Source organism: Leucopleurus acutus (assembly GCF_964270905.1).
Source record: "Leucopleurus acutus genome assembly, chromosome: 2".
Classification (NCBI taxonomy): Eukaryota; Metazoa; Chordata; class Mammalia; order Artiodactyla; family Delphinidae; genus Leucopleurus; species Leucopleurus acutus.
Window position 1 is genome coordinate 152,892,707 of NC_139143.1, and position 27,634 is coordinate 152,920,340.

Genomic DNA, 27,634 nt, shown 5'->3' on the forward strand with positions numbered 1-27,634 from the left:
TACTTTTTTTTTCCCTATAATTCATTTCTAATCTCATGGCACTGTGGTCAGAAAAGATGCTTGATATGATTTCAGTTTTGTTAAATTTACTGAGGCTTGATTTGTGACCCAAGTTGTGATCTATCCTGGAAAATGTTCCATGCGTACTTGAGAAGAAAGTGTAATCTACTGTTTTTCGATCGAATGTCCTATAAATATCAATTAAATCTATCTGTTCTGTTGTGTCATTGAAAGCTTGTGTTTCCTTATTAATTTTCTGTTTCAAAGATCTGTCCATTGGTGTAAGTGTACTGTTAAAGTCCCACACTATTATTGTGTTACTGTCAAGTTCCTCTTTTATAGCTGTTAGCGGTTGCCTTATGTATTGAGGTGCTCGTATGTTGGGTGCATATATATTTATAATTGTTATATCTTCTTCCTGGATTGATCCCTTGATCATCATGTAGTGTCCTTCCGTGTCTCTTGTAACATCCTTTATTTTAAAGTCTATTTTATCTGATATGAGTATTTCTACTCCAACTTTCATTTGATTTCCATTTGCATGGAATATCTTTTTCCATTCCCTCACTTTCAGTCTGTATGTGTCCCTTGGTCTGACGTGGTTCTCTTGTAGACAGCATATATATGGGTCTTTTTTTGTATCCATTCAGCAACCCTGTATCTTTTGGTTGGATCATTTAATCCTTTCACGTTTAAGATAATTATCTGTATGTATGTTCCTATTACCATTTTCTCAATTGTTTTTGGTTTGTTTTTGTAGATCCTTTTCTTCTCTTGTGTTTCCCACTTAGAGAAGTTCCTTTAGCATTTGTATAGAGCTGGCTTGGTGGTGCTGAATTCTTTTAGCTTTTGCTTGTCTGTAAAGCTTTTGATTTCTCCATCGAATCTTAATGAGGTCCTTGCCAGGTAGAGTAACCGTGGTTGTAGATTCTTCCCTTTCATCACTTTAAGTATATCATGCCACTCCCTTCAGGTGTGTAGAGTTTCTGCTGAGAAAGCAGCTGTTAATCTTATGGGGATTCCCTTTTATGTTATTTGTCATTTTTCCCTTGCTGCTTTCAATAATGTTTCTTTGTCTTTAATTTTTGCCAATTGGATTACTATGCATCTCCGTGTGTTTCTCCTTGTATTTATCCTGTATGGGACTCTCTGCATTTCCTGGACTTGGCTGGCTACTTCCTTTCCCATATTAGGGAAGTTTTCAACTGTAATCTCTTCAAAAGTTTTCTCAGTCCTTTATCTCTCTCTTCTCCTTCTGGGACCCCTGTAATGTGAATGTTGTTTTTTATGTTGTCTCAGAAGTCTCTTAGGCTGTCTTCATTTCTTTTCATTCTTTTTTCTTTAATCTGTTCTGCAGCAGTGAATTCCACCATTCTGTCTTCCAGGTCACTTATCCATTCTTCTGCCTCCAGTTTTCTGCTGTTGATTCCTTCTAGTGTATTTTTCATTTCAGTTATTGTATTGTTCATCTTTGTTTGTTTGTTCTTTAATTCTTCTAGGTCTTTGTTAAACGTTTCTTGTATCTCCTCGATCTTTTCCTCCATTTTTTTCCTGAGGTCCTGGATCATCTTCACTATCTTTATTCTGAATTCCTTTTCTGGAAGGTTGCCTATCTGCACTTCATTTATTTTCTTTTCTGGGGTTTTATCTTGTTCCTTCATCTGGTACATAGCCCTCTGCCTTTTCATCTTGTCTATCTTTCAGTGAATGTGGCTTTTGTTCCACAGGCTGAGGATTGTGGTTCTTCTTGCCTCTGTATAAATTTTTAATAGATATGTTGTATAAGATAAAGGAAGTTCTTTTTTATTTACAGCTTGCAAACATTTTTAAAAAACTTTTCTTGAATGGCTGTTGAATTTTATTAGATAGTTTTACTATATCTATTTGTTGATAAGTCAGTATTTCTCACTTAATCTGTTAATATGATAAGTTACATTATATCTCTTTTTAATGTGGAATAGTCCTTCCATTCCTAGGGTCCATCTTACTTTGTATTGCTATACTGGTGTGTGTGTGTGTGTGTGTGTGTGTGTGTGTGTGTGTGTGTGTGTGTTTGTATAAATTTACTGCTGGATTTGAATTGGTAATATTTTATTAATATTTTTCATTCAATGTTCATAATTGATGTAGGGCTATATGTTTCCATTCTCCAGTTGTCCTTGCCTGTTTTTGTTTCAAATTTATAATAGTCTCAAAAAATGAGTTGCATAGTTTTTTGTCTTTTTCTTTTATTTAACTTAACTTTAATATTTATGAAAATAAAATACATTTATGTTATTTTAAAAGTCAAATGCTACTGCAAATGCCAAAAATAAAATATCTCTTTACTTTTGCCACAGTTTTTGATTCCTGCTTCTTAAAGCAAGAATCAGCAAACTTCTTTATTTTTTAATTAATTTTTATTGGAGTATAGTTACTTTACAGTGTTGTCTCACCTTCTACTGCACAGCAAAATGTATCAGCCATACATATACATATATCCCCTCAGTTTTGGATTTCCCTCCCATTTAGGACGCCACAGTCCATTAAGTAGCATTCCCTGTTCTATACAGTATGTTCCCCTCAGGTGTCTACTTTATACATAGTATCAATAGTGTATATGTGTCAGTCCCAATCTCCCAATTCCTCCCACCCCACCCCTTTCCCTCTTGGTATCCATACAATTGTTTTCTATGTGTGTGTTTCTATTTCTGCCTTGTAAATAAGGTCATCTATACCATTTTTCTATATTCTACATATATGCGTTAATATACTATATTTGTTTTCTATTTCTGACTTAGTTGACCCTGTATGACAGTCGCTAGGTCCCTCCACATCTCTACAAATTACCCAATTTCATTCCTTTTTATGGCTGAGTAATATTCCATTGTATATATGTATCACATCTTCTTTATCCATTCCTCTGTTGTTGGACATTTAGGTTGCTTCCATGTCCTGGCCATTGTAAATAGTTCTGCTATGAAAATTGGGGTGCATGTGTCTTTTTGAATTATGGTTTTCTCTGGGTATATGCCCAATAGTGGGATTGCTGGCTCATATGGTAGTTCTATTTTTAGTTTTTTAAGGAACCTCCATACTAGCCATGGCAATCAGAGAAGAAAAAGAAATAAAAGGAATCCAAATTGGAAAAGAAGAAGTAAAACTGTCACTGCAGATGACATGATACTATACATAGAAAATCCTAAAGATGCAACAAGAAAATCACTAGAGCTAATCAATGAATTTAGTAAAGTTGCATGATACAAAATTAATACACAGCAAACTTCTTTTGTAAAGAACAAATTTAGGCTTTGTGAGCCAACATGTCTCTGTCACAACTAGTTAACTCTGCTATTATGTGGCAAAAGCAGACATAAACAACACCTAATCAATGAGGAGCAAGGGCATTTTTTTTTTCAGAAACAGGCAGCAGGCAGAATTTGGACCTTGCTCTCCTGCTCTTGAGGCAGTCACTTTTATTTCTTCTAATTGTTTCTTCTGATATTATTTCTGTATTTCTAAATAAAATTTCTATACCGCTATTCTCTATTCATTTTAGTTTTCGATAGTATTTACCAACTTTGTATTATGAGATGATGATTTCATTCTTTAACCGTTCTACTAAAAAATACAAACACTTCTCCTCCCCCCATATTTATATCACTATTTTGGTTAAATTAATATTCAGTCTTTTCTTTATTATGAATAGGTAAATAGTCATTATATATGGTTAAGATTTTCTCTTCTGCAACTGTTCCATCTGCCTCCTGCCTTCTGCAGATAATTGCTTCTTTTCCTGTTAAACTGGTATTCAATGCTCCTTTTGCAAATCTCTTCTGTTTTCCCCAAGTCCTCCCCCTGACTCCCATCATACATTTGCTTGGCTGCTTTTTTCTCTGCTTCTATTGATGTCTTTCATCATTAAAAGATTGTCATTAAATTTTGAAATAAGGTTCTATATACATATTTGGACCGTGCTCATTCATTTCTTTGGGGGAGTCTCCCTTACCTATATTTGTAAATCTTTTATCTTGATTGGGGGTTTTCCCATAAAAGAATTTTCTAAACTCCCGACTATAGAGATATGCTCGACTACCAGTATTCTGGATTTTGAATCTGGGATCTCATCAACCACTCCAGAGAATGAGCCTCTAGTTTCCTGTCATGATGGACAATGAGTCACTTGGGTGCTTGGTGTGAGGGAAGGAATATGGGGACTTAATTTTTCTTTATAAAGAACCAAGCTGTGCCTGGCACCCCAGGCGCTTCCAGTGTTTTGCATTCTGAGATTCCTTGGTGTGAATTATTATTTTGTTTCTTAATTTTTTAAGTTAAGTACTTACCACTTTTTTTTTAAACATCTGTATTGGAGTATAATTGCTTTACAATGGTGTGTTAGTTTCTGCTTTATAGCAAAGTGAATCAGCTATACATATATCACCATATCTCCTCCCTCTTGTTTCTCCCTCCCACCTTCCCTATCCCACCCCTCTAGGTGGTCACGAAGCACTGAGCTGATCTCCCTATGCTATGTGGCTGCTTCCCACTATCTATCTATTTTACATTTGGTAGTATATATAAGTTCATGCACTCTCTCACTTCGTCCCAGCTTACCCTTCCCACTCCTCTTGTCCTCAAGTCCATTCTCGACGTCTAGATCTTTTTGTTTGTTTGTTTGTAATTTTAACTCTTTATTTGAGTAAAATTGCTTTACAATGGTGTGTTAGTTTCCTGCTTCTCACTAGCTATCTCTTTTACATTTGGTAGTATATATAAGTCCATGCCACTCTCTCACTTCGTACCAGCTTACACTTCGCCTTCCCCATGTCCTTAAGTCCATTCTCTACTTCTGCATCTTTATTCCTGTCCTGCCCCTAGGTTCTTCAGAACAATTTTTTTTTTTTTAGATTCCATATATATGTGTTAGCATACGGTATTTGTTTTTCTCTTTCTGACTGACTTCACTCTGTATGACAGATTCTAGGTCCATCCACCTCACTACAAATAACTCAATTTCGTTTCTTTTTGTGGCTGAGTAATATTCCATTGTATATATGTGCCACATCTTCTTTATCCATTCATCTGTTGATGGACACCTAGGTTGCTTCCATATCCTAGCTATTGTAAATAGAGATTCAGTGAACACTGTGATACATGACTCTTTTTGAATTATGGTTTTCTCAGGGCATATGCCCAGTAGTCAGATTGCTGGGTTGTATGGTAGTTCTATTTTTAGAATTTTAAGGAACCTCCATACTGTTCTCCATAGTGGCTGTATCCATTTACATTCCCACCAACAGTGAAAGAGAGTTCCCTTTTCTCCACACCCTCTCCAGCGTTTATTGTTTGTAGATTTTCTGATGATGGCCATTCTGACTGGTGTGACGTGATACCTCATTGTAGTTTTGATTTGCATTTCTCTAATGATTAATGATGTTGAGCATCCTTTCATGTGTTTGTTGGCAATCTGTATATCTTCTTTGGAGAAATGTCTATTTAGGTCTTCTATCCATTTTTGGATTGCATTATTTGTTTTTTTGATATTGAGCTGCATGAGCTGCTTGTAAACTTTGGAGATTAATCCTTTGTCAGTTGCTTCATTTGCAAATATTTTCTTCCATTCTGAGGGTTGTCTTTTTATCTTGTTTATGATTTCCTTTGCTGTGCAAAAGATTTTAAGTTTCATAAGGTTCCATTTGTTTATTTTTTATTTTATTTCCACTTCTCTAGGTGGTGAGTCAAAAAGGATCTTGCTGTGATTTGTGTCATAGAGTGTTCTGCCTGTGTTTTCCTCTAAGAGTTTGATAGTGTCTGGCCTTACATTTAGGTCTTTAATCCATTTTGAGTTTATTTTTGTGTGTGGTGTTATGCAGTGTTCTAATTTCATTCTTTTACATGTAGCTGTCTAGTTTTCCCAGCAACACTTATTAAAGAGGCTGTCTTTTCTCCATTGTATACTCGTCTCCTTTATCAAAAAAAAAGGTGACCATATGTGCATGGGTTTATCTCTGTGCTTTTTATCCTATTCCATTACTCTATATTTCTGTTTCTGTGCCAGTACCATACTGTCTTGATTTCTGTAGCTTTGTAGTATAGTCTGAAGTCAGGGAGCCTGATTCCTCCAGCTCCATTTTTCTTTCTCAAGATTGCTTTGGCTATTCAGGGTCTTTTTTGTTTCCATACAAATTTTGAAATTTTTTGTTCTAGTTCTGTGAAAAATGCCATTGGTAGTTTGATAGGGATTGCATTGAATCTGTAAATTGCTTTGGTTAGTATAGTCATGTTCACAATGTTGATTCTTCCAATCCAAGAACATGGTATATCTCTCCATGTGTTTGTATCATCTTTAATTTCTTTCATCAATGTCTTATAGTTTTCTGCATACAGTTCTTTTGTCTCCTTAGGTAGGATTACTACTAGCTGTTTTATTCTTTTTCTTGCAATGGTAAATGAGAGTGTTTCCTTAATTTCTCTTTCAGATTTTTCATGATTAATGTATAGGAATGCAAGCAATTTCTGTGCATTAATTTTGTATCCTGCTACTTTACTAAATTCATTGATTAGCTCTAGTAGTTTTCTGGTAGCATCTTTAGGATTCTCTATGTATAGTATCATGTCATCTGCAAACAGTGAGAGTTTACTTCTTCTTTTCCGATTTGGATTCCTTTTATTTCTTTTTCTCCTCTCATTGCTGTGGGTAAAACTTCCAAAACTATGTTGAATAACAGTGGTGTGAGTGGACAACCTTGTCTTGTTCCTGATCTCAGGGAAATGGTTTCAGTTCTTCACCATAGGGAATGATATTGGCTGTTGGTTTGTCACATACAGCGTTTATTATGTTGTTAGTTCCCTCTATGCCTACTTTCTGGAGGGCTTTTATCATAAATGGGTGTTGAATCTTGTCAAAAGCTTTTTCTGCGTCTATTGAGATGGTCATGTATTTTTTCTCCTTCAATTTGTTAATATGGTGTATCACATTGTTTGATTTGTGTATGTTGAGGAATCCTTGCATTCCTGGGATAAACCCCGCTTGATCATGGTGTATGATCCTTTTAATGTGCTGTTGGATTCTGTTTGCTAGTATTTTATTGAGGATTTTTGCATCTATGTTCATCAGTGATATTGGCCTGTAGTTTTGTTTCTTTGTGACATCTTTATCTTGTTTTGGTATCAGGGTGATGTTGGCCTCGTAGAATGAGTTTGGGAGTTTTCCTCCCTCTACTATATTTTGGAAGAGTTTGAGAAGGATAGGTGTTAGCACTTCTCTAAATGTTTGATAGAATTTGCCTGTGAAGCCATCTGGTCCTGAGCTTTTGTTTGTTGGAAAATTTTTAATCACAGTCTCAATTTCAGTGCTTGTGATTGGTCAGTTTATATTTTCCCTTTCTTCCTGGTTCTGTCTCAGGAGTTTGTGCTTTTCTAAGAATTTGTCCATTTCTTCTAGTTTGTCCATTTTATTGGCATATAGTTGCTTGTAGTAATCTCTCATGATCCTTTGTATTTTTGCAGTGTCAGTTGTTGCTTCTCCTTTTTCATTTCTAATTCTATTGATTTGAGTCTTCTCCCTTTTTTTCTTGATGAGTCTGGCTAATGGTTTATCAAATTTGTTTATCTTCTCAAAAAACCAGCTTTTAGCTTTATTGATCTTTCCTATCATTTCCTTCATTTCTTTTTCACACTTTCTTTTCAATCTTTATTCTTTTCTAGTGTATGCATATAAGGCTAAAATTTAATTTCTCTCTTTAATGTTTTTACTTTATGACACATGCTCTGATATGTAGTGCTGAATTAATCATCCAATTTCACATACTTTCTACTCTTCATCATTATTTTTTCTTTGATACATGAAAAATTAAGAATATATATAAAATTTCAAAATGTTGAGAGTTTTTTGTCAACTTTTTGTAAAAGATATATGAATTTATGACTTGATAGTGAGCGGTTGTGATTAGAAGAGTACTAATTCTCTGTTATTTGTTGAGATTTGTCTTGTGACCATATGTACATGCTTAATCTTTTACAATTATCCTTCTTTTACTTGATAAAAGTTTGTTATCTAATCGTGTATGTGGAATGCATTGTAGGTTTTAATAAGTGATCTTTTAATGGAGCTTATCAAATTGGAAGATTACAATTTTCTACATCCTTCAGAATATTTGGTTGTCTCCACTCTCAATTACTGAGATTAATCATTGTAGATTAATCAGTTTTTATTTGGGGTATTGTCAATTTTTGTTTTATATATTTTAATGCTCTTATTAGGTGCATACATATTTAAAGTTGTTATATCTTCCTGTAGAATATTTGGTTTTATGTGGTGATTATATCCTTAACCTTACAGTTTTTTTTACCTCAGTCTGTTTTGTCTGATACTGCCATAACTCAAATAGCTTTCCTTTAGTGAATATTTTCATGTTATATCTTTTTCCACCCCTTCACTTTCAAAATTTTTGTGCCATTATGTTTTATGCATGTCTCTGGGAAAGATTATAAGTGTAGATTTTTTTCCTAATCTGTTTTTTAACAAAGAGAAGTGTCAATTTCCAATATCTGCGATTATTGATATTTGGAATTATTTCTCCTATCTTATTTTGGGCTTTCAATAAGTAATGTTTTTCTTTGCTTTTTATCCCCTATCCTATCATATCTTCTATTATATTTATCATGCTTTCTTTATTCTCTTCTTTTTACTCATTTGGAATTTATAAATCCTCTTTCTATTATTGTGTTGACTACTCTTGAATTCCCACATTCTTATTTTATAGCAATGTTTTAAGTTAATTAGCTTCCCTATCCTCCTGTGGAATCATACAAAGACCTTAGAATACTTTAAGTTTGATCTTGCCTCTCTCCTCTTCACCACTGTCCCAAACACATCTGTTTTATTGACCAGTGTTTTGGCGCAAACTTTTTAACACTCCTAAAATTTAATACTGTTATAATAATAGTTTTATTCATTCAGTTCTTATTTAGATTTACTTGTTTCTCTGCTCATTGTTGTTTCTTGCCATTCTTACCTTTTATGTTCAATTTCTTTCGTCCTCTGAAGTTCATCTTTTAGTAGCTCCTTCACTGAGAGTCTGAAACTGCTAAACATCTTAAGTTTTGTTTGTCTGAAAATTTATCATGCCTTCATTCTTGGGCAATGTTATTCCATTATTTTCTGGTCTCTCATGTTGCTGGTGTTAAGTCTGCATAAGTCTAACTTCTGTGTCTTTGTAGGTAATTTTTGTTTTCTCTTATTTGCTATCAAAACATGCTCTTCACTTTTGGTGTTTTGTAATTTCACTATGATGTGTCTATATCTAGATTTTAAAAAAATCCTGCTTTGGATGGACTTGTGATTCCTAAATCTGAATATACATGTCTTTCATCAATTCTGGAATATATTCAGCCTTTTCTGTGTAGATTTTTCCTCTCCCAATTTCTCTTGTCTCTCTTTCTAGAACTCTTATCAGATGTATATTTTTATTTATTTCCCCTCTGTCCCATTTTGTATTTTCTCTCTTTATAAGTCTTTCTGTTGAATTTTGGAAATTTCATCCATTCTGCATCTTAACCTGTCTACTGAAATTTTTAGTTTAATTAATTTTTTGTAATTTCTAAAGGCTCTCTTTAATTTTTTCAAGACTATTTCTGGTGTTTTAAAATTTTTATTGTGCTTTGTTCTGTTTTCATGTGTTTGAAACATATTTTTAATTTTTTAATCATTTAAAAAAATGCTTTCTTTATAGTTCACCATATAGTTTTATGACCTGAAGTTCTTTGTGGTCTAATTCAGTTATCTGTTTTTCTGCTGATTCTCACTTTTAGTGTGTATTGTTTTCTTGTACGTTTTATAAATTTATATGAAAGTTTGACCTCTTTAGGACTTCATTATGGAAATTCTGTGTGCCCGGACTGAAAATGTGTGCATTCAAAGTGATTTTTTTTTCTTGTTTTGACCAGGTGCCCCAGGGTTATCTTCCTGTAACTAAATTTATTGTAAATGCTTTACCTGGGTTCTTAAGACCAAGCTGGTAATGTAAATTCCAACCCAAACCTCAAAATGTTCTGGCCTATGTTTGAAAATTACTTTTTCTTTCACAAATCTATGAACAGATAGGCATGCATCTTTGTTATCCCCCATTGCTAGTGAATGATTTCTTTCTATACCACAGTTCCACTAATATTATATCATTTTGAGGATCCTAAATTTGTGAAGGCATCTCATGTCAGATATCCTGCCTCATGCAGATTCAAGGCCTCGTTTGCTATCCTTGCATAGATGTTAGAAATCTAATTTCTTAGATACTAAAACCAGTGACCTGCCTTCTGCACCTGTATTTTTCTGGCATCTATGGATTTCTTTTTATTTATTAGGAGTTCTTCATGTAAATAATGTTCTTAAATATTCTGTAATTTCTAGGAGTTTGCGAAAGGTTATCCAGAGCAGTGTTCTCTAACATTTTTCACACCCAGGCACATAGAGAAAATAATATGTGTACACTTAGGCAAGATGATATCTATGCAGAATTTTGGAGTACCTGGGGAATGTTTGGAGGATGACTATATGAAGCTTGGTGAAAAAAATTAACACATAATTTTTGAATGAAACAAAAAATATATACAGAGGATATCAAATGCTAAAATTTTTTTAATCTTCAAATTTTTAATTGAAACACTTGAGTTTTTGTCCATGCACATTCCATTTTTATATGAGGTTTTGACTTCTGAAATGGATATATGCAATTCCTGATCAAGACTTTTCAATGATGATCTATTCAAAGTCTTAATAGTCAGCCATTAATGAGAAACTGTTCACACAATAAAATGATAAAATTTTAAAACTGTTCAAATATTTAAACCATATGAAATTATATTAAAGTAACAGTTCTCCTTTTTTCGTTCATAATTGAACTGTTGAAATTTCTTGTGAAAAACAAGTGATGGTAAGACAGGAATAAAGACACAGACCTACTGGAGAACGGACTTGAGGATATGGGGAGGGGGAAGGGTGAGCTATGACAAAGCAAGAGAGAGGCATGGACATATATACACTACCAAACGTAAGGTAGATAGCTAGTGGGAAGCAGCCGCATAGCACAGGGATATCAGCTCGGTGTTTTGTGACCGCCTGGAGTGGTGGGATAGGGAGGGTGGGAGGGAGGGAGACGCAAGAGGGAAGAGATATGGGAACATACGTATATGTATAACTGATTCACTTTGTTATAAAGCAGAAACTAACACACCATTGTAAAGCAATTATACCCCAATAAAGATGTTTAAGAAAAAAAAAAAGAAAAACAAGTGATGTTAAAATCTAACCAAACTTTTAATACTACTATGATTTAAGATAATGAAACATTTTAGAATAATGATGACCCTCTAATTTGCAGAATGTGCATGCCTATTTAGAATAGTCCTTGGGACTAGCTTGGACACCATTAGGTAGAAATTTTACTCTTGACTGGACAAAAGTATTGGATATATGGGAAGATAGAGAATCAAGGCCACTGTCTGGGACTGCATGCAGGCTTCTCATTACACCCTCAGCAACACTGGACCACTCCTTGGCCTACACCTGGAATGGAGCTCTTGAACTCCTCCATAGCACCACAACCCCCTTACTAAGGATGGGCAGAGCCCCAGGCCTCACACATGGCTACCTTGAGAACTTGTGCTACAGGTCACCATTTGCAAAGTTTCAATATGGAGCATCATATTACTGAAACAAGAAGCCTGGATTAAAATTTTAAATAGAGAGAAGAGAGAAAAATAAATAATGGAAGGAAGGCAGTAAGGCAGGCAGGCAGAAAGGAAGGAAGGAAGGAAGGAAGGAAGGAAGGAAGGAAGGAAGCTGTAAAGAACTAAAAGATCCAGTTTCATTGAAGATAAGGGGGAAAATCTCAATAAATAGTGAATACCTATTCTTATCTTGATGCAATGTGACAGGTGATTACTTATGTAATCTCACAGATTTTTATAAAAACTTTGTTAGGATGGTATTATCATCTGAATTCCAGATTGATTTTTAAATCAATATCAAAATGAATAATCATCTTGCCTAAGCTCACAGAACCAATGGGGAACTGGCTTTCAGTCTCAGATATATCTATCTGGAAAGTCCATGATCTTATTCTCTTGAGTCAGTGGACTTGGTTCAAATTCTAGCTCTACTACTAACTATTATGTAATTTTAATTTACTTAATCTCAATACCACTTGTCTCATCCATAAATAAGAGGTAATGAATAGTCCCTTTCTCAAAAAGTTCATTATCCTCAAAACAAGTGAGATAATGCATCAGATATCAGCTTGGAGTGAGGTCCAGGCATCTTTAGTACTTAAAAGCTATCCAGATGATTCTAATACACAAAACACTGAAACTATGAGTGCTTAACTTAGAATTTGGTGCATAGAAAGTCTCAGAAGTTGTTATTTTTATAGTTGTTGCTGTTACCATTACCTCATGGATACAGTTTCATCTGATGTATTTTGAGTATATAACTGACAAATAGCTAGAAAATATGGAAAGCCAAGATTTCCTGCACTGCTTACTTCCAAATACCTTTGATTCTCACAACCACATGCTGCCTTACTAAGTAAGCTAGAAAACATTTTTAAAAATGCACAAGTGGAGAATAATAAAAGACTGTTCAGGAATTCTCTGGCGGTCCAGTGGTTAGGATTCTGCACTTTCACTGCCAGGGTCTGGGTTTGATCTCTGGTTGGGAAACTAAGAACTAAGATCCTGCAAGACGTGCAACCAAAGGGAAAAAAAAAAGGCATACTTATTCCAGACACTTAAGATTTAAGTCCTAGCTCTACCAGTTAATAGTTCTGGGATCTGGGGGTGGGGGGTAAGCCAGTTAGCCTTTATTAGATTCAATTTCCTCATGTCTAAAATTGGGCTAAAATAAACAACTTTTGTTTATGGATAGAGAAGCTAAATAATATAGCATATTTTAAACACCTGAGAAAAATTCTGGCATGTATTAGGATATGAATGAACAACAAATATTCCACTTTTTAATTTCTTTATTCCAACTTCACATATACACATTATTTCTATATTAGATTTCCCCCTGCATTTAGCATTAGTCTAGATCCTGAAAGTGCACCATGGCTTCCGGGTTCACTGGAGATGGATCTGACACCTGGAATCTCAGAAGAAAAAAGGGGGATTAGGCCCTGTGAGGTTCAAAGGCCATCTGTCCCCTTGATATTGATTTTCTTAAAACAGACAGTAGCCAAGACCCTGGCAGAAGTAATTGAACTGACAACAGGCAGGTCCAGGTTATTAATAATGGAATAGTCTTGGACATTCTTGATGACTTAATTTAATGACTAAAAGGAGTTCTGAAACTGAAATGCCTGGAGATGGGGTCAATGGCTAGGTCTCTGAGGAGAAAGGAAAACATGAGTTATTCCTAAGAAGTTATTTCATAGAACAAAGCATTTTATGGTAGTCCCAAATATGAGGCCAGAGGAAATGGTTTTGATTTTCTGTTTTTAAAGGAAAATGAAATTTTAAAGACTTGAAAAATTGCCACTATATTTATATTTATTTTTGCCCTTATTTTGGAAAATAGACTTGGTTAGAGTTATGGCATTTGAACTTTAGTGAGTAACTCAAGGGTAGAGATCTTGGATATCTTAACTTTTTTATCCCTTGGGTTCAAATATCAGTTCTCCATCTTTTAATTGCATGGCTCAAGACAAGTTAGTTAATATCTCTGAACCTCAGTTTCCACATCTGTAAAATGGAAATGTTAATATTTTTATTATAATTATAAGAGAATATTTAAAAAATTTTAAGTGTATAAAATTTCTGGCACTTGACATTAATACCTCACACAATAAACATTTATTCAATGAAATAATACATGAATTTTGATGCTTCTGTCTTCCACTGCCTCTGGATAGAAAAGCCAGCCTATGGTTAACCTCTTGCAAGCTTTTCATTTTCTCTGACTATTCAGGCTGCCCTTGCCCTGAACATCATCCTCTCTCCTTTGGACTGTTTCAGTGGTCATTTAATGTCTTTTAACCCCAGTTCTCTTTCCTTTCCCAATCTCTCCTCCCCACTTGTGACAAAGCTGTTTATTAAAACAAAGACCTGATCTCTTTTTAATATACTACCCTTCTGGAAGGGTTTTAGTCATCTAAAACATTCCATTCCCCCATTTTAAAGGTGAGAACCAGAGAGGGAAGGAGCTCACCCAAGTGTCTGTGCTACTATAAACTGATACTGAGATTAGGGTTGAGCTCAGTACTCCTGGCCCCTAGCAGAAGATAACAAAGGGGAAGCAGACATATATCCTTTAGTTCTAATCAAAGGGGTGCTGAGCAGTTACAATTTTTTTAGTTTCAATTTTGCATTAAGTTGTTATCTTTAGTTTTGTTGAACTTCAAACGCACTACTGTTACTATAATGATAATATTATTCATTTCCATGGAAATTCTAGGTGAGCCTAGAGAGAGGGCACAATTAATAATGATAACTAAAACTTATATAGCTTTCACTATGCACCAAGCATGGTTCCAAACACTGTACTTTTATTAAATTATTTAATTCTCATCAGTAATTCTAGGTACCATTACTATCCCAATTTTTCAGATAAGGAAACTGAGGCACAGAAAGATTTAGTAGCTTGGCAAAGTCACGCATTGAGAGTGGTAGAGTGGGATTAAAACTCAGGCTTCCAGGTTCTAGAGTCTGTGTTCTTAACTACTATGTTAAGCTAGCAGATAAGCTAGCAGAAACATATTGAATTTCTGTGAACGCCATTTATCCTCACTATGCTGGTAGTTAGTCCATATGGTTTCCTATAACCCTGCTTATTACTTCCAGTCCTAATTATCAGGAAGTTGCAACTTGAATAGCATAGTCTTCTGATAAACTTTTCCCTCTTTCTTTTTCAGAGAGTCATTTTCAACATTGTTAACTTCAGCAAAACTAAAAGTCTTTATAGAGATGGGATGGCCCCTATGGTGAAATCTACCAGCAGACCAAAATGGTAAGTGACCCACAGAATGGGACCTCCTTCTGACTGGGGAATTTGACCCAGGGCTCGAGTTTATCTGCTGTATGGCTAGGGCTTAGTCTCACTAGCACTAAGAAGAGTTAGATGAGTTTCTGGATGGCCATTATCTGGGCTCTAGCTACTGCTCTTTGAGAACGTTGGAATAGAAAACATGGTCCCATGTTTGGAGTCACTAGCATTCTATTATGCAGGAAGGTACAGTCGGTTATTTGATAAACTCCCTGTCCTGTTTGCCTTTTATCATGATATATTTGGAAGCATAATTAAGTTGATCCCGTTCCTTTCTTTTCTAACCTGGGCATACATATTGTACAGTAACCTAGGAGGACATCAGGAGCTACAGTTTAGAAGATATCCCTTGGTTTGCTTGTTTGTTGTGGTGTTTTGTATAGATGTTGTGTGGGTTTTTTGGATGTTAAAGTTCTATTTGTCCCATTGCTATAGTGTGGATGAAGACAGTTGTATAGGATTACTTAATAATAGTAATGATGATGATAATGATGTTAATAATAACTACTGTCACTTACAGTGCCCACTCTTTGGCAGATGTTTGATATTTGCTGTTACTAGTCTCACAAAATTTTTGCAAGGGACATTTTAAATATCCCTATATTACAGATGACGAAATTGAGGCTAGGATAGGTTAAGGACTTTCGCATGACCATAGATAGTAAGGGGAGGAGCCTGTGTTATTGTTATTATCCCACACTGACATTCAAACCAATTAATTTCTTCATCCATTCATTCATGTATTCATTCAACATTGATTGCACCAAAATGAGAGTCTTTAAAGACAGAAACCAAGTGTTATTCATCTGTCACACAGGAGATGTTAAGTGAATGCTTTTGAATTGAACTGAATTCATGATGAGAATTTACATGTAAAGTGCCTGGCACTTGCTTAGTGCTCAATAAATGTCATCTATTATTGATAGTATAATGTAGAATACTATACAAATTCCAGGAATTGTTAATATTATTCTAGCTTTGTTACCTGTTCAAATATTAATGACTAGTGAGAAGATCATTTCCAAGTACCTATATTTATAGAAAGCTAGCAATTCATAAATATTGAATTGTGCTTTTATGTAGAAAAGATACTTGGCAATTTTCTATAAATGCTGGGCTGAGAAACTGAGGTTTGTAAAAGTGTAGGCATTTGATGACTATAATGAAAACTCTTTATTAAAAGATAAAAATATCTTCCTGGGCCTGTTTTTTACTTTACTAAATCAAGTTAACTCTACTGCTGTTCCTCAGTTTCCTTTTGACATTGGGATCTGAACAAGGGGTAGGCCTTTGCTTTGAGTCTCTGAATTCGGCCTGAGTGGATAATAACAGAGCACTTATTTCTGTTAATAGGCATATGTGTAGATAGGTGCTTCAAACCTTGTCAACGAAGGATATCACTGTTGATCTGTTCCTAAGGGCCTTAAAATAACATTGTACTTCTTTCACCAGGCTCTGTGTTGGGATCTTACATAACAGCAATAATCACCATTTGGTTTCCTCAAGTGTTCAGTTCTGGAGACTTCTCTTTTTGTGTGCTTTTGAAAATCCTTTTGCCTTAATTATTTCATTTTGTTTTGTTTTGTTTCTCATGGACTACCATTTGGGTCCCCTCTGTCAGGGCTCTTGACAAGCTTTTGAAATATTAATGAGTCCCTGTATTTATATTATAATGCCTTAGAAATAAGTTAGTGTTCTTATCCAATGTTGGCAGGCTCTCAGCAGCCTCTGTTATCCAGTCACTGCACTTCTCTAATCGTCTAAAAAGAGTTTAAAGTTTCAGAACCAAGTCTGGTGTAGTTGAAGCCAATAAGGCACAAGGTACCAGAGTAAATCAAGTTGTTGATATGTCTAATCTCCCCTATCTTTTGCTTTACCATCCCCTGACTTTGGATGGAAAGCTTTTTACCTTCCTTCACACTCCCTTTTCCTCAAGCAAGACATTTGGATATTTATTTACTTGATAGGACTTTACTGAGCACCTTAATGTGCTATGCACTATAGATATTGGGCATATACAGGATTAATGTGACAGAAACGATCTGTTCCCAAAGAGAACTTTCATTTTAGAATTTTATTAACTGATCTCTGCAGGCCATAATTGTTACCCTTCTTTCTACTGTTTTTTTCTGAAGATCCTTTCTGTACCTTTGGTGCTTTCTGCCTAGGACTTTCTTCCATTCCTTTGTTGATTCCCAGTATGAGAACCTATCTTCCAGTAATCATCATCCTAAATGTACCCAGGGTAACATAAGAAGTGATGTGACTGTTTAGCTCTCAGATTATTAGATTTTACTGGTCCTATGGAGTTCCACAATTTAGGATTCTAAACAGTGTCCCGACTCGAGGCTGACAATTGCCATACAGCTCTCTTGTCTTCTCTAGTGTCTTCCTAATTCTAGTTTCCCCAATACCAGGGCAACCACCATAATAAAAGGAGAAGTAGTGGATACTTTTCTTGTCTAGGGGCTTTACCTATTTTAATATTACAAATAGGCATTGGAAATATTCTTACCTCATGACAAACATTAAAAGCCCTAAATTTCCTGGATGAAATATATACCAAATTGGGAAAATAAACTTTCTTCACATTTTCAAGGTGAAATAAACATTCATCTTCACCTGTCATAGAGGGCTGTAACTGATTCCAAGCAAAGATGCCTTCAGAACTTAGCATGGGTCTGGTAATCAATTAGTTGTAGAAAGCAAATAAGCAGAAGAAGCAACTAAAAAGCCATTATAAAAATAAATATATGATCACTCAAGTCTGTTCTGCCTTGAGGAGATAAAATCAGCATACCTAGCAGCAAAGTGGAGAAACTGAAAGATTCAGAAGTTTTCTGCCTATTTTAGTTCATTCTAATTCTGTTTACATATTAGACTTATAGGGATTGTTGGTTGTTGGGACTCTGTAGCATGAAGTTTTTTCAACCATAACTGATTAATATTTTTTAATATTGTCAAGGGCTGAAATTTCTATGTGCTAGACACTGTTGGAAACCAGCATTACAAAACAGCCGATATTTGTATCCTCACCTATGCAGAAATTAAACCTAGGATATTTACATAGCTAGTAAGTGGTGACATTAGCTAGAGACCTCAGGACTCCACCTTTACTGTTCCTCCCATATTCCATGCATGGAAAGGGTAGAGAAGGGGGCACAAAGAAGCAGCATGTAGCATGCAGCTGTGTGGCCTTTGGTAGATCTGAAATAACTTCTCTGATTGATTTGTCCATTGTAGTAGATTGAGGAGATTGGACTATATCTAAGATGTAGCTTTCATGTAACACATTGTTATGGAGCATCTAACTTTGTGCTAGGTACTGGGGTGATAAATATGAATATGACCTGGATTATATCTTTAAAATTTTATTTTTTAGGGATTTAAATGAAACAGAAACATAAATAGGCACAATGTAAGGAGCATTGTACTAAAGACCACTAGGGAGGTATATAAAATGTGCTGTGGATTAGAGATGAAGAAAATAATACTATTAGGACTTGGGGAGAAAGGGAGAAACTTCTGGGGCAGGTGGTATTTCAGCTAGATCTTGAGGAAATTGGACAAGAACAAAATTAAGGAAATGGGATTCCAAATGCAAGATATAACTTGATGAGCCATGATACCTCTTTTACGAGCCTCAGTTTCCTCAGTGTAAAAAGTGCATAATAATACTTTCTTACAGAGTTGTTATGATAAATAAATGTGAAATGGATGTGTAAATACTTTTTAAAGTCTCAAGGATCTTATTAATTCAATAAATTTATTTTCCTCTGTCTCACCCAAGACTGACTGAATGTTATTCCTTCTTTCCTTCCCTTTCTCCTTCCTTCCCTCCCTTCCTTCCTTTATTCTTTTCTTCCTTCCTTAAGCTTGTCAATAAATGCTAAGCAGTTACAATGGACCAGGAATTATGTAAGGTATTGGAGTAAAACAAGAGAAATATGATTACTGTTCTCATAGAGCTCATAGTCTACAGGGCTAGACATTAAATATGTAACTTTTGATAAATGTGATAACTGTTAAAATGGGATAATTCAAGCATGCATGGAAACTATTCAGCATGCTATATAGCATTTAAGACTTAGACTGCTTCAAGGATAAGAGACCTTCCTTAGGAATGTTATTTATGCTGAGAGCTACAAGATCAATAAAAGTTACATCATAGTGGGTGGAGGTATGTGTGAAGTGATAGAATGTGTTTGACGGCCAAGAGTTGAAAAGATCATTACACCTTTGATGAACAAAGAAAGGACAATGTGATTGGAGTATGAAATTCTAAGGAGAAAGTCTGGAGAGGTAGGTGTGAGTGAAACTGATGTGAGCCTTGTAAACCGAGATGAAGAGTTGGACTTGATTCTGAGGGCAATGTAAAGAAATTGAAGGGATTAACCAAGAGCCAGGACATGATTGGCATTTTATAAAGATTAGTCTTGTTTCTGAATAGAGAATATCTTGGAGAGGAAGACAGTTGTTTAGAGATTTTTTGCAATACCTTAAGCCAATGGTGGATCAGAAGGGTAACGGTAGTGATGAAAACAAGTGGATGGATTTGAGGGTTAACAGAGGTTGAATAAACTTGTCTGTGATTGACAGGCTGTGGCGGGTAAAATAAAGTGGGGGTGGGGGGGTGTCCTGCATGACTCCCAAGTTTTCTGGAATAGGCAACAGAAGGGATGGTGGTGCCATTTACTGAAGATAGGGGCCATGGGACAAGAGACAATTTTGGCAGATTTGGTTGGATAGGGAATATGATGAGTTTAGCCTTGGAATCATTTAGCTAGAAGTGCCTGGGAGATATCTAAGCAGAGATGTCAAGTAGGCAATAGGGTATATTGATAAGCAACTCAAGACATGAATATGGAGGTGCATATTTAGAAGTCATAAGCCTGTAGATGATAACCAGAACAGTGGGAACAGATGTGATCCCCCAGGGAGGTCATATGTAGTGAAAAGAGACGATTAGGACAGGGCTCTGAGAAATCCCCATTTAAAGGTCAGGAAGAGGATGAGAAGCACAAAAGAAGATGAGAGGGACCGGCCAGAGAGTAGGAAAAAAACCAAGAAACTGTGGTGTCATGAAACCGAGGAGACAAAAAGGAGTGGCTAACACTGCCAACTGCTACTGAGGGGTCAAAGATAATTAACGTTTTAAATGCTCAATGTCTGTAGTGACATGGAGGTTGTTAGAGGCTTTGGTGAGTGTACTTTTAGTGATGTGGTGAGAGTTCAAGCCAGACTGTGTGAGTTGGGGGATAGAGAAAGTGTGAAGAAATGGAGACCATAATTATGGACAGTTCTTTCAAAAGTTTGGCTACAAAAATGGAGGAAAGAGATACAAGCCCATGAGATAGACAGCAAGTAAACAAATGGTTAAAATATTCTTTTGAATTAAATGCAGTGATAGAGTTATGTACAAATAAGCAATAGATCTATATTCTCTATTCTTAACATAATGATAATCTTTAGCCTTATTCTTGTCAAAAAATGTCTAAAATTTTGAAATTAATTTTTTTTCCTGAAATAATGTTGCTTTACTCTATTGTTACAAAATAATATTTTTGAAAAATTATAAATTCATGAATTAATAATTTGTAAAACAAATAAGTCATATACTTAAAATTAAATTACATCCCCTTGCCCACCCCCCATATACCTATCCTCTTTCCCTGCTTTATTTTTCTACGTAGCACTTATTTCCACCTAACAAATTATAATGCATTATTTTATTAGTGACCTCTCCCTCTATTAGAAAGTAAACACCATGAGAATAGCAATTTTTGTCATTTTAAAAAATTCACTTCTGGGTCTTCCCTGGTGGTCCAGTGGTTAAGATTCCATGCTCCCAATGCAGGGGGCCTGGATTCGATCCCTAGTCAGGGAACTAGATCCCATATACTGCATCTAAGAGCCTGTATGCCGCAACTAAAGATCCCACACTCGGCAACTAAAGATCTGACATGCCACAACTAAGACCCTGCACAGCCAAATAAATAAATAAATATAAAAAAAAACTTTAAAAAATTCACTTCTGTATCCCTAGCATCTAGAACTGTGCCTGACATATAGTAGGTACTCAATAAATGTTTGTTAAACGAATTAATCCATTATCCCTGCACTAAACTTAACAATTACTTTTAATATTACATTTTCCTTTTTAGTTTATTTCCATGGAAACAATCAAATATATATACCCATTTGTATTCTGTCCTTTTCATTTAACATTATATCGAAGCAGTTTCTCATGTTTGATCCTAATGTTCATTATACCATAGTTGGAGAATGTTTTACCATTTTCAATATCACAAATTACTGTGTCATATTCCTATTGCTGGTCATTTAGACTGCCTATATATTGTTTTTCTAAAGTAGATACTATTATATAGATTTACATTTATTAAATTATTTTTTAGAATCAGTTCCTAAGAGAGAGATTGCAGAGTTAATGATTATAAGCTCCTGATATGCGTGCTCTCAGAATATGTTATATTCATATTGGTCTTTCACATATTCAATATTCATATTCAATATGAATATGTTATTATCATATTGGTCTTTCACTCTATCAGGTTTACTGCAATCTGGACAGCATTAAGAATTGACATTGAAAAAAAATGATTAATTTAGGAGATGTAATAATGGTCCTTGTAGTTGTTTTGTTCTCATTTAAGTTTTATATTTTAAGTCTATTAGCATTAATGCAATGCCATAAAATCAAGTTTCCAAAAATAAATACATATCCATTAAAAAGAAAAGGCAAGACATTACAGACATCTGGTTCTGGGACAAGATGGAATAGATGCATATCTCCCTATTTCTTTCACTAAGTACAGCTAAAAACCATACACATTACTTATGGGAAAAACAGAGACGACTCTGAAAGGTGAAGAGATGAGGCAAGAATGGCAAGGTTTCTCAGGACCTGACAAATGATATAGTGGTGAGAACCTTGGGTTTTATTGTTGCCTCATAAATGCCAGAATGGTTGCTCAAGAAAGCAGCAACTGGAAATGCCCACAGGCACAGAGAAAAGCCAAGCCTTCCCCAAAGCCTGTTCTGGCTAAGCAAAGGACAGGAAAGGGCAGCCTAGTAAGACAGAAAACTTTGAGACAATAATTGCCTACTCTAGCCAAACACTGTGGAAAAAACCTGTAGGCCCATCTTCTCCCCTAACAACAAAGGTTGAGTGGGGAACCTAGGCTTCCATTTTTGCTCCAAACCCCCAACCAGTTCATATCAGAGAAAAGTACAGAACTTGGACTATTATTCCAGCTGGTCAGTAATGAATCCCTTTCGCCTATGACATCAGACCACATGAGGAATATGGATTTCCACCACCCACTTGTAGATGAGATCAATAGCAGAGTGCAGGGGAACAGAGACAGAATAAATGAATGTGAGGATGGAACAATAGAAGTTACCCATTCTGAACGATACAGAAAAAAATAGACCAAGAAAAATGAACAGAGCCTCAGAGACCTAATATTCATGTCATTAGAATCAAAAGAAGAGAAGAGAGTGGGACTGAAAAAGTGTTTTAAGTGGAGGAAATCTTCTCAGATTTGAAAAAAATACATAAACCTACAGATTCAAGAGACTGAGTGAACCCTAAACAGGAAAAACTGAGGGAAATCTATGCCAAGAAACATCATAATCAAACTTCTGAAAACTAAGCACAAAGAAAGAATCTTGAAAGTGTTGAATAATAAGAGGAAATATGCCAGAGGGAAGTGACATAATGTTTGTCAAATGCTGAGAGAAAAGAATTGTCAACCCTGAATTCTATATCTAGCAAAAATGTCTTTCAAGCATGAAGGGGAAATCAAGACATTCTAGATGAAAGAAAAACTAAGAATATTTGTCACCAGTAAACCTACTCTAAAAGAATGGGTAAAAGAAGTTCTTGAAACAGAAAAGAAATAATAAAGAAGGATTCTTGGACTATCCAAAAGGAAGAAACAGAAAGAGTGAAAATATGGGTAGATACAACAAAATTTCCTTTTTCTCTGTGTTCTCTAAATTATGTTTGATGTCAAAGCAAAAATTATAACATTTTCCAATGTTTTCAATGTATGTGGAGGAAATACCGAACACAATTATATTATATGTGGAGAGGTAAAAGGACTTAAAAGGAGGAAGTGTTTCTATACTTTTCACTCAAATTGGTAAGTGTCAACACCAGTAGATTATGATGTTATGTATTCATATTATAATAGGATGATGAGGAGGTGGGGTGGGTGTAACATAAAGGGGTAGCATCTGGGAGATCTTTGTTGTGGTAACATAATTCTGTATCTTGATTGTGTTGATGATTACATGTGATACAATGGTATAGAACTATACACACACATTGTAGCAATGTAAATTTCCTGATTTGATGCTGTACTATAATTACGAAAGATGCAGCATTTGAGGGAAACGAAGTGAAGGGTATACAAGATCTCTCTGCACTAGTTTCACAAATCCATTAGAATCTATAATTACCACAAAACAAAAAGGTAAATCCATACTACTTAACTCTATTCCCCTCCCACAAAAAAAGCTCCCAAAGCATAAGAATAGTTTGAAGAATGTAAAAAAGTACAGAAGGATCTAAGTTTCCAAGGGATTGAAAGAGGGGTGGGAGAAAACATGGGGAGGGGCCTTTTGAAGCCAGAGATGTAACAAAAGGGAAAACTCTAAAAAATTTAGTCTAGAATAGATCATGTAACCCAAGGAACTGTGGAAGTAGAAGTAGGGTAGTGGGGTGAGAGTAACATGGACTTGAGTCTATATTCCACCTCTGGGGAGGGGGTGAGGACAAGATGGCAGAATAGAAGGACCTGAGTTCACCTCCTCTCACAAATATACCAAAATCACAACTAACTGCTGAACATCCATTGACAGAAAAGGACTGGAACCCACCATAAAAGATATTCTACTTCCAAAGACAAAGAAGAAGCCACAGCAAGATGGTAGGAGGGGCACATGTGTAATACAATCAAATCCCACACCCACCAGTTGGGTGACCCACAAACTGGAAAATAATTATGTCACAAATGTTCTCCTACAGGAGTGAGAGTTGTTTTTCTGTTTTCTATTTTATTTTTTTATTTAAAATATTTGTTTTGGCCACGCTGCATGGCATGTGGGATCTTAGTTCCCCAACCAGGGATTGAACCTGCGTCCCCTGCATTGGAAGCATGTAGTTTTAACCACTTGACCACCACTGGAAATCCCAGGGTGAGAGTTTTGAGTCACATGCCTGTGCCCAGTCTTGAGTCTGGCATCAGGAGGAGGATCCCCCAAAGCATTTGGCTTTGAAGGCCAGCACAGCTTGATTGCAGGAACACCATAGGACTGGGGGAAGCAGAAATACCACTCTTGGAGGATGCACACAAGGTCTTGTGCACACCTGGACCCAGGGGAGTAAACAATGACTTCATGGGAGCCTGGGCCAGACCTGCTTGCTGGTCTTGGAGAGTCCCCTGGGGAGGCGGGGGGTGGCTGTGGCTCACTGTGGGGATGACACTGGTGCCAAAGGTACTGGGGAGTATTCACTGGTGTGAGCTATCCTGGAGGCCACCATTTTGATGCCAAGACTTGGCCCCACCCAACAGACCTTAGGCTCCAGTGCTGGGATGCCACAGGCCAAATAACCAACAAGGCAGGAACACAGCCACACCCATCAGCAGACAGGCTGCTTAAAGTCTTCCTGAGACCATAGCCACCTCTAAACACACCACTTGACACAGCCTTGTCCACCAGAGGGACAACACCAACTCCACCCACCAGTGAGCAGGCATCAGTCTCTCCCACCAGGAAGGCTGTACAAGTCTCTTGGACCAACCTCACCCACCAGGGGGCAGACACCAGAAGTAAGAAGGACTACAATCTTGTAGCCTGTGGTACTGCAAACACAGAAAGTTAGACAAAATGAGACAGCAAAGGAACATGTTCCAGATGAAGGAACAAGATAAAACCCCAGAAGAACAAAGTAAAATGGAGGTAGGCAATCTACCTGAAAAAGAATTCAGAGTAACGATAGTAAAGATGATTCAAGATCTCAGAAAAAGAATGGAGGCACAGACCAAGAAGAACAAGAAATATTTAACAAAGAGCTAGAGGATTTAAAGAACAAACAAACAGAGTTGGACAATATAATAACTGAAATGAAAAATACAGTAGAAGGAATCAGTAACAGGATAAATGAGGCAGAAGAATAGATAAATGAGCTGGAAAACAAAACAGTGGAAATCACTGCCACAGAACAGAATAAAGAAAAAAGTATGAAAAGAAATGAGGACAATTTAAGAGACCTCTGGGACAACATTAAATGCACCAACGTTCACATTAGAGGGGTCCCAGAAGGAGAAGAGAGAGAGAAATGGCCTGAGAAAATATTTGAAGAGATAATAGCTGAAAACTTCCCTAACATGGGAAAGGAAACAGTCATCCAAGTTCAGGAAGCACAAAGAGTCCCATACAGGATAAACCCAAGGAGGAACATGCTGAGACACATATTAATCAAATTGACCAAAGTTAAAGACAAAGAGAAATAGTAAAAGTAACAAGGGAAAAGCAACAAATAACATACAAGGAAATCCCCCATAAGGTTATCAACTGACTTTTCAGCAGAAACTCTGCAGGCCAGAAGGGAGTGACACAAAATATTTAAAGTGATGAAAAGGGAAAACCTACAACCAAGAATATTCTACCCAGCAAGGCTCTCATTGAGGTCTGACAGAGAAATCAAAAGCTTTACAGACAAGCAAAAGCTAAGAAAATTCAGCACTACCAAACCAGCTTTACAACATTGCTAAAGGAAATTCTCTAGGTGGAAAAGAAAAGACCATGACTAGAAATATGAAAATTTGAATGGGAAAGCTCAGCAGTAAAGGCAAACATACAGTAAAGGTAGGAAATCATCCACACACAAACATGATATCAAAATCAACAATCGTGAGAAGAGGAGAGTACAAATGCCGGATATTGGAAATGCATTTGAAATTAAGAGACCAGCAACTTAAAACAATCTTGCATATATAGAAACTGCTATATCAAAGCCTTGTAGTAACCACAAAGCAAAAATCTACAAGAGATATACACACAAAGACAAAGGAATCCAAACACAATGTAAAGATAGTCATCAAGGGACTTCCCTGGTGGTCCAGTGGCTAAGACTCCATGCTCCCAATGCAGGGGTCCTGGGTTCAATCCCTGGTCAGGGAACTAGATCCCACATGCCACAACTAAGAGTATGCATGCCGCAACTAAAGATCCCTTGTGCCACAAGGAAGATCCTTCATGCCACAACTAAGACCCAGCACAGCCAAATAAATAAATATTAAAAAAAAAAAGAGGTAGTCATCAAATCACAAGAGAAGAGAACAAAAGAGGAAGGGAAGAAAAAAGACCTACAAAAACAAACCCAAAATAATTAACAAAATGGCAATAAGAATATACATATTGGTAATTACGTTAAATGTAAGTGGATTAAATGCTCCAACCAAAAGACATAGACTGGCTAAATGCATATAAAAACAACAGCCATGTATGTGCTGTCTACAAGATGCCCACTTCATATCTAGGGACACATACAGACTGAAAGTAAGGGGATGGAAATAGGTATTCCATGCAAATGGAAATCAAAAGAAAGCTGGAATAGTAATACTCATATCAGACAAAATAGACTTTAAAATATATTCCATCTCTGGGTCTACCACAAGCTCATGGAATGAATCATGAGTAAGTCATACAACCTCTCTGTGCCACCATTTCCTCACACAGGACCCAGCAAGGTTGTCCACTCTGGATGATCTTCACATTGTGTTTACTGGAGAGTTCTTAACCAGGCAAGGGTAGAACCCAGCCAGGATGCAGGACATTCTTTCTTATTTCCACCAGAGAAGATGTGTTTTTGTCCTCTTCCCTTATCAGTGATTGAGTTGAATTTTGTTTTAAAAAAGATATACGCTGATATCCCTCTCCCCTCTTTATAAAAGAGAGATTATTATCTACAGTCTTTCAGATGGGAAATAGAAACCAGAAGAAGACAGATGACTTGCTCCAAATCATACAGCAAGTAAATGCCAACAGAGCCTGGAGCCCACATGGGACTGAATTATAGGCCTATCACTTTCCTCACTGCTGCCACATTACCTTCAAATGAAGCTTGAAAACTTGGAGCTTGGTGACAACTTCTACCATCGTCTAACCATTTAGTTTTATATAGTGCATCCTACCAACTGGAACTATCCAACAATGGAGGGCTGTCAGCATGTGGTGAGTTCTAGAGCTGCTTCAGCTGAAGGAGGATGGTTCCCTGTCAGGGAGAAGTGGAGGGGATTTGTGCTCCAGGAGGGAGAGTGGACCTATCAGTATCAGTGTTCCCAATTAAATTATAGGGCATGCTGGCAAAGTATTATAGTTACTGGTATTGTTTTGACCTCAAACCTCAAATGGAAAGAAGCACAGAAGGGAAGAGGGAAGGAAAGAATCCATGCTACAATCCCAGTCATGGGACCATGAGACAAATGAGGAAATGAGAGAGCCGAAGAGAATTTGCTGATTAATGAACCAGAAGGTGGTGACTTCCAAGATCCCCTTAAACTCAAACTGTGGCCTAAATTACTA

At 36.2% G+C, this 27,634-nt stretch overlaps 1 protein-coding gene across 2 annotated transcripts in view; it reads left to right on the plus strand.

Moving 5' to 3' along the window:
• The window catches only part of AGBL4 (AGBL carboxypeptidase 4), a gene marked incomplete at both ends in the record, with an annotated part of 1,417,540 nt that overhangs the window by 654,719 nt on the left and 735,187 nt on the right, over nucleotides 1-27,634 (plus strand). For both annotated transcript variants that reach the window (XM_082833557.1, XM_082833556.1), the window contains one exon: nucleotides 14,886-14,980. In XM_082833557.1, the coding sequence (XP_082689683.1) occupies nucleotides 14,886-14,980 (95 nt within the window). The remainder of the gene's footprint in view (nucleotides 1-14,885; nucleotides 14,981-27,634) is intronic.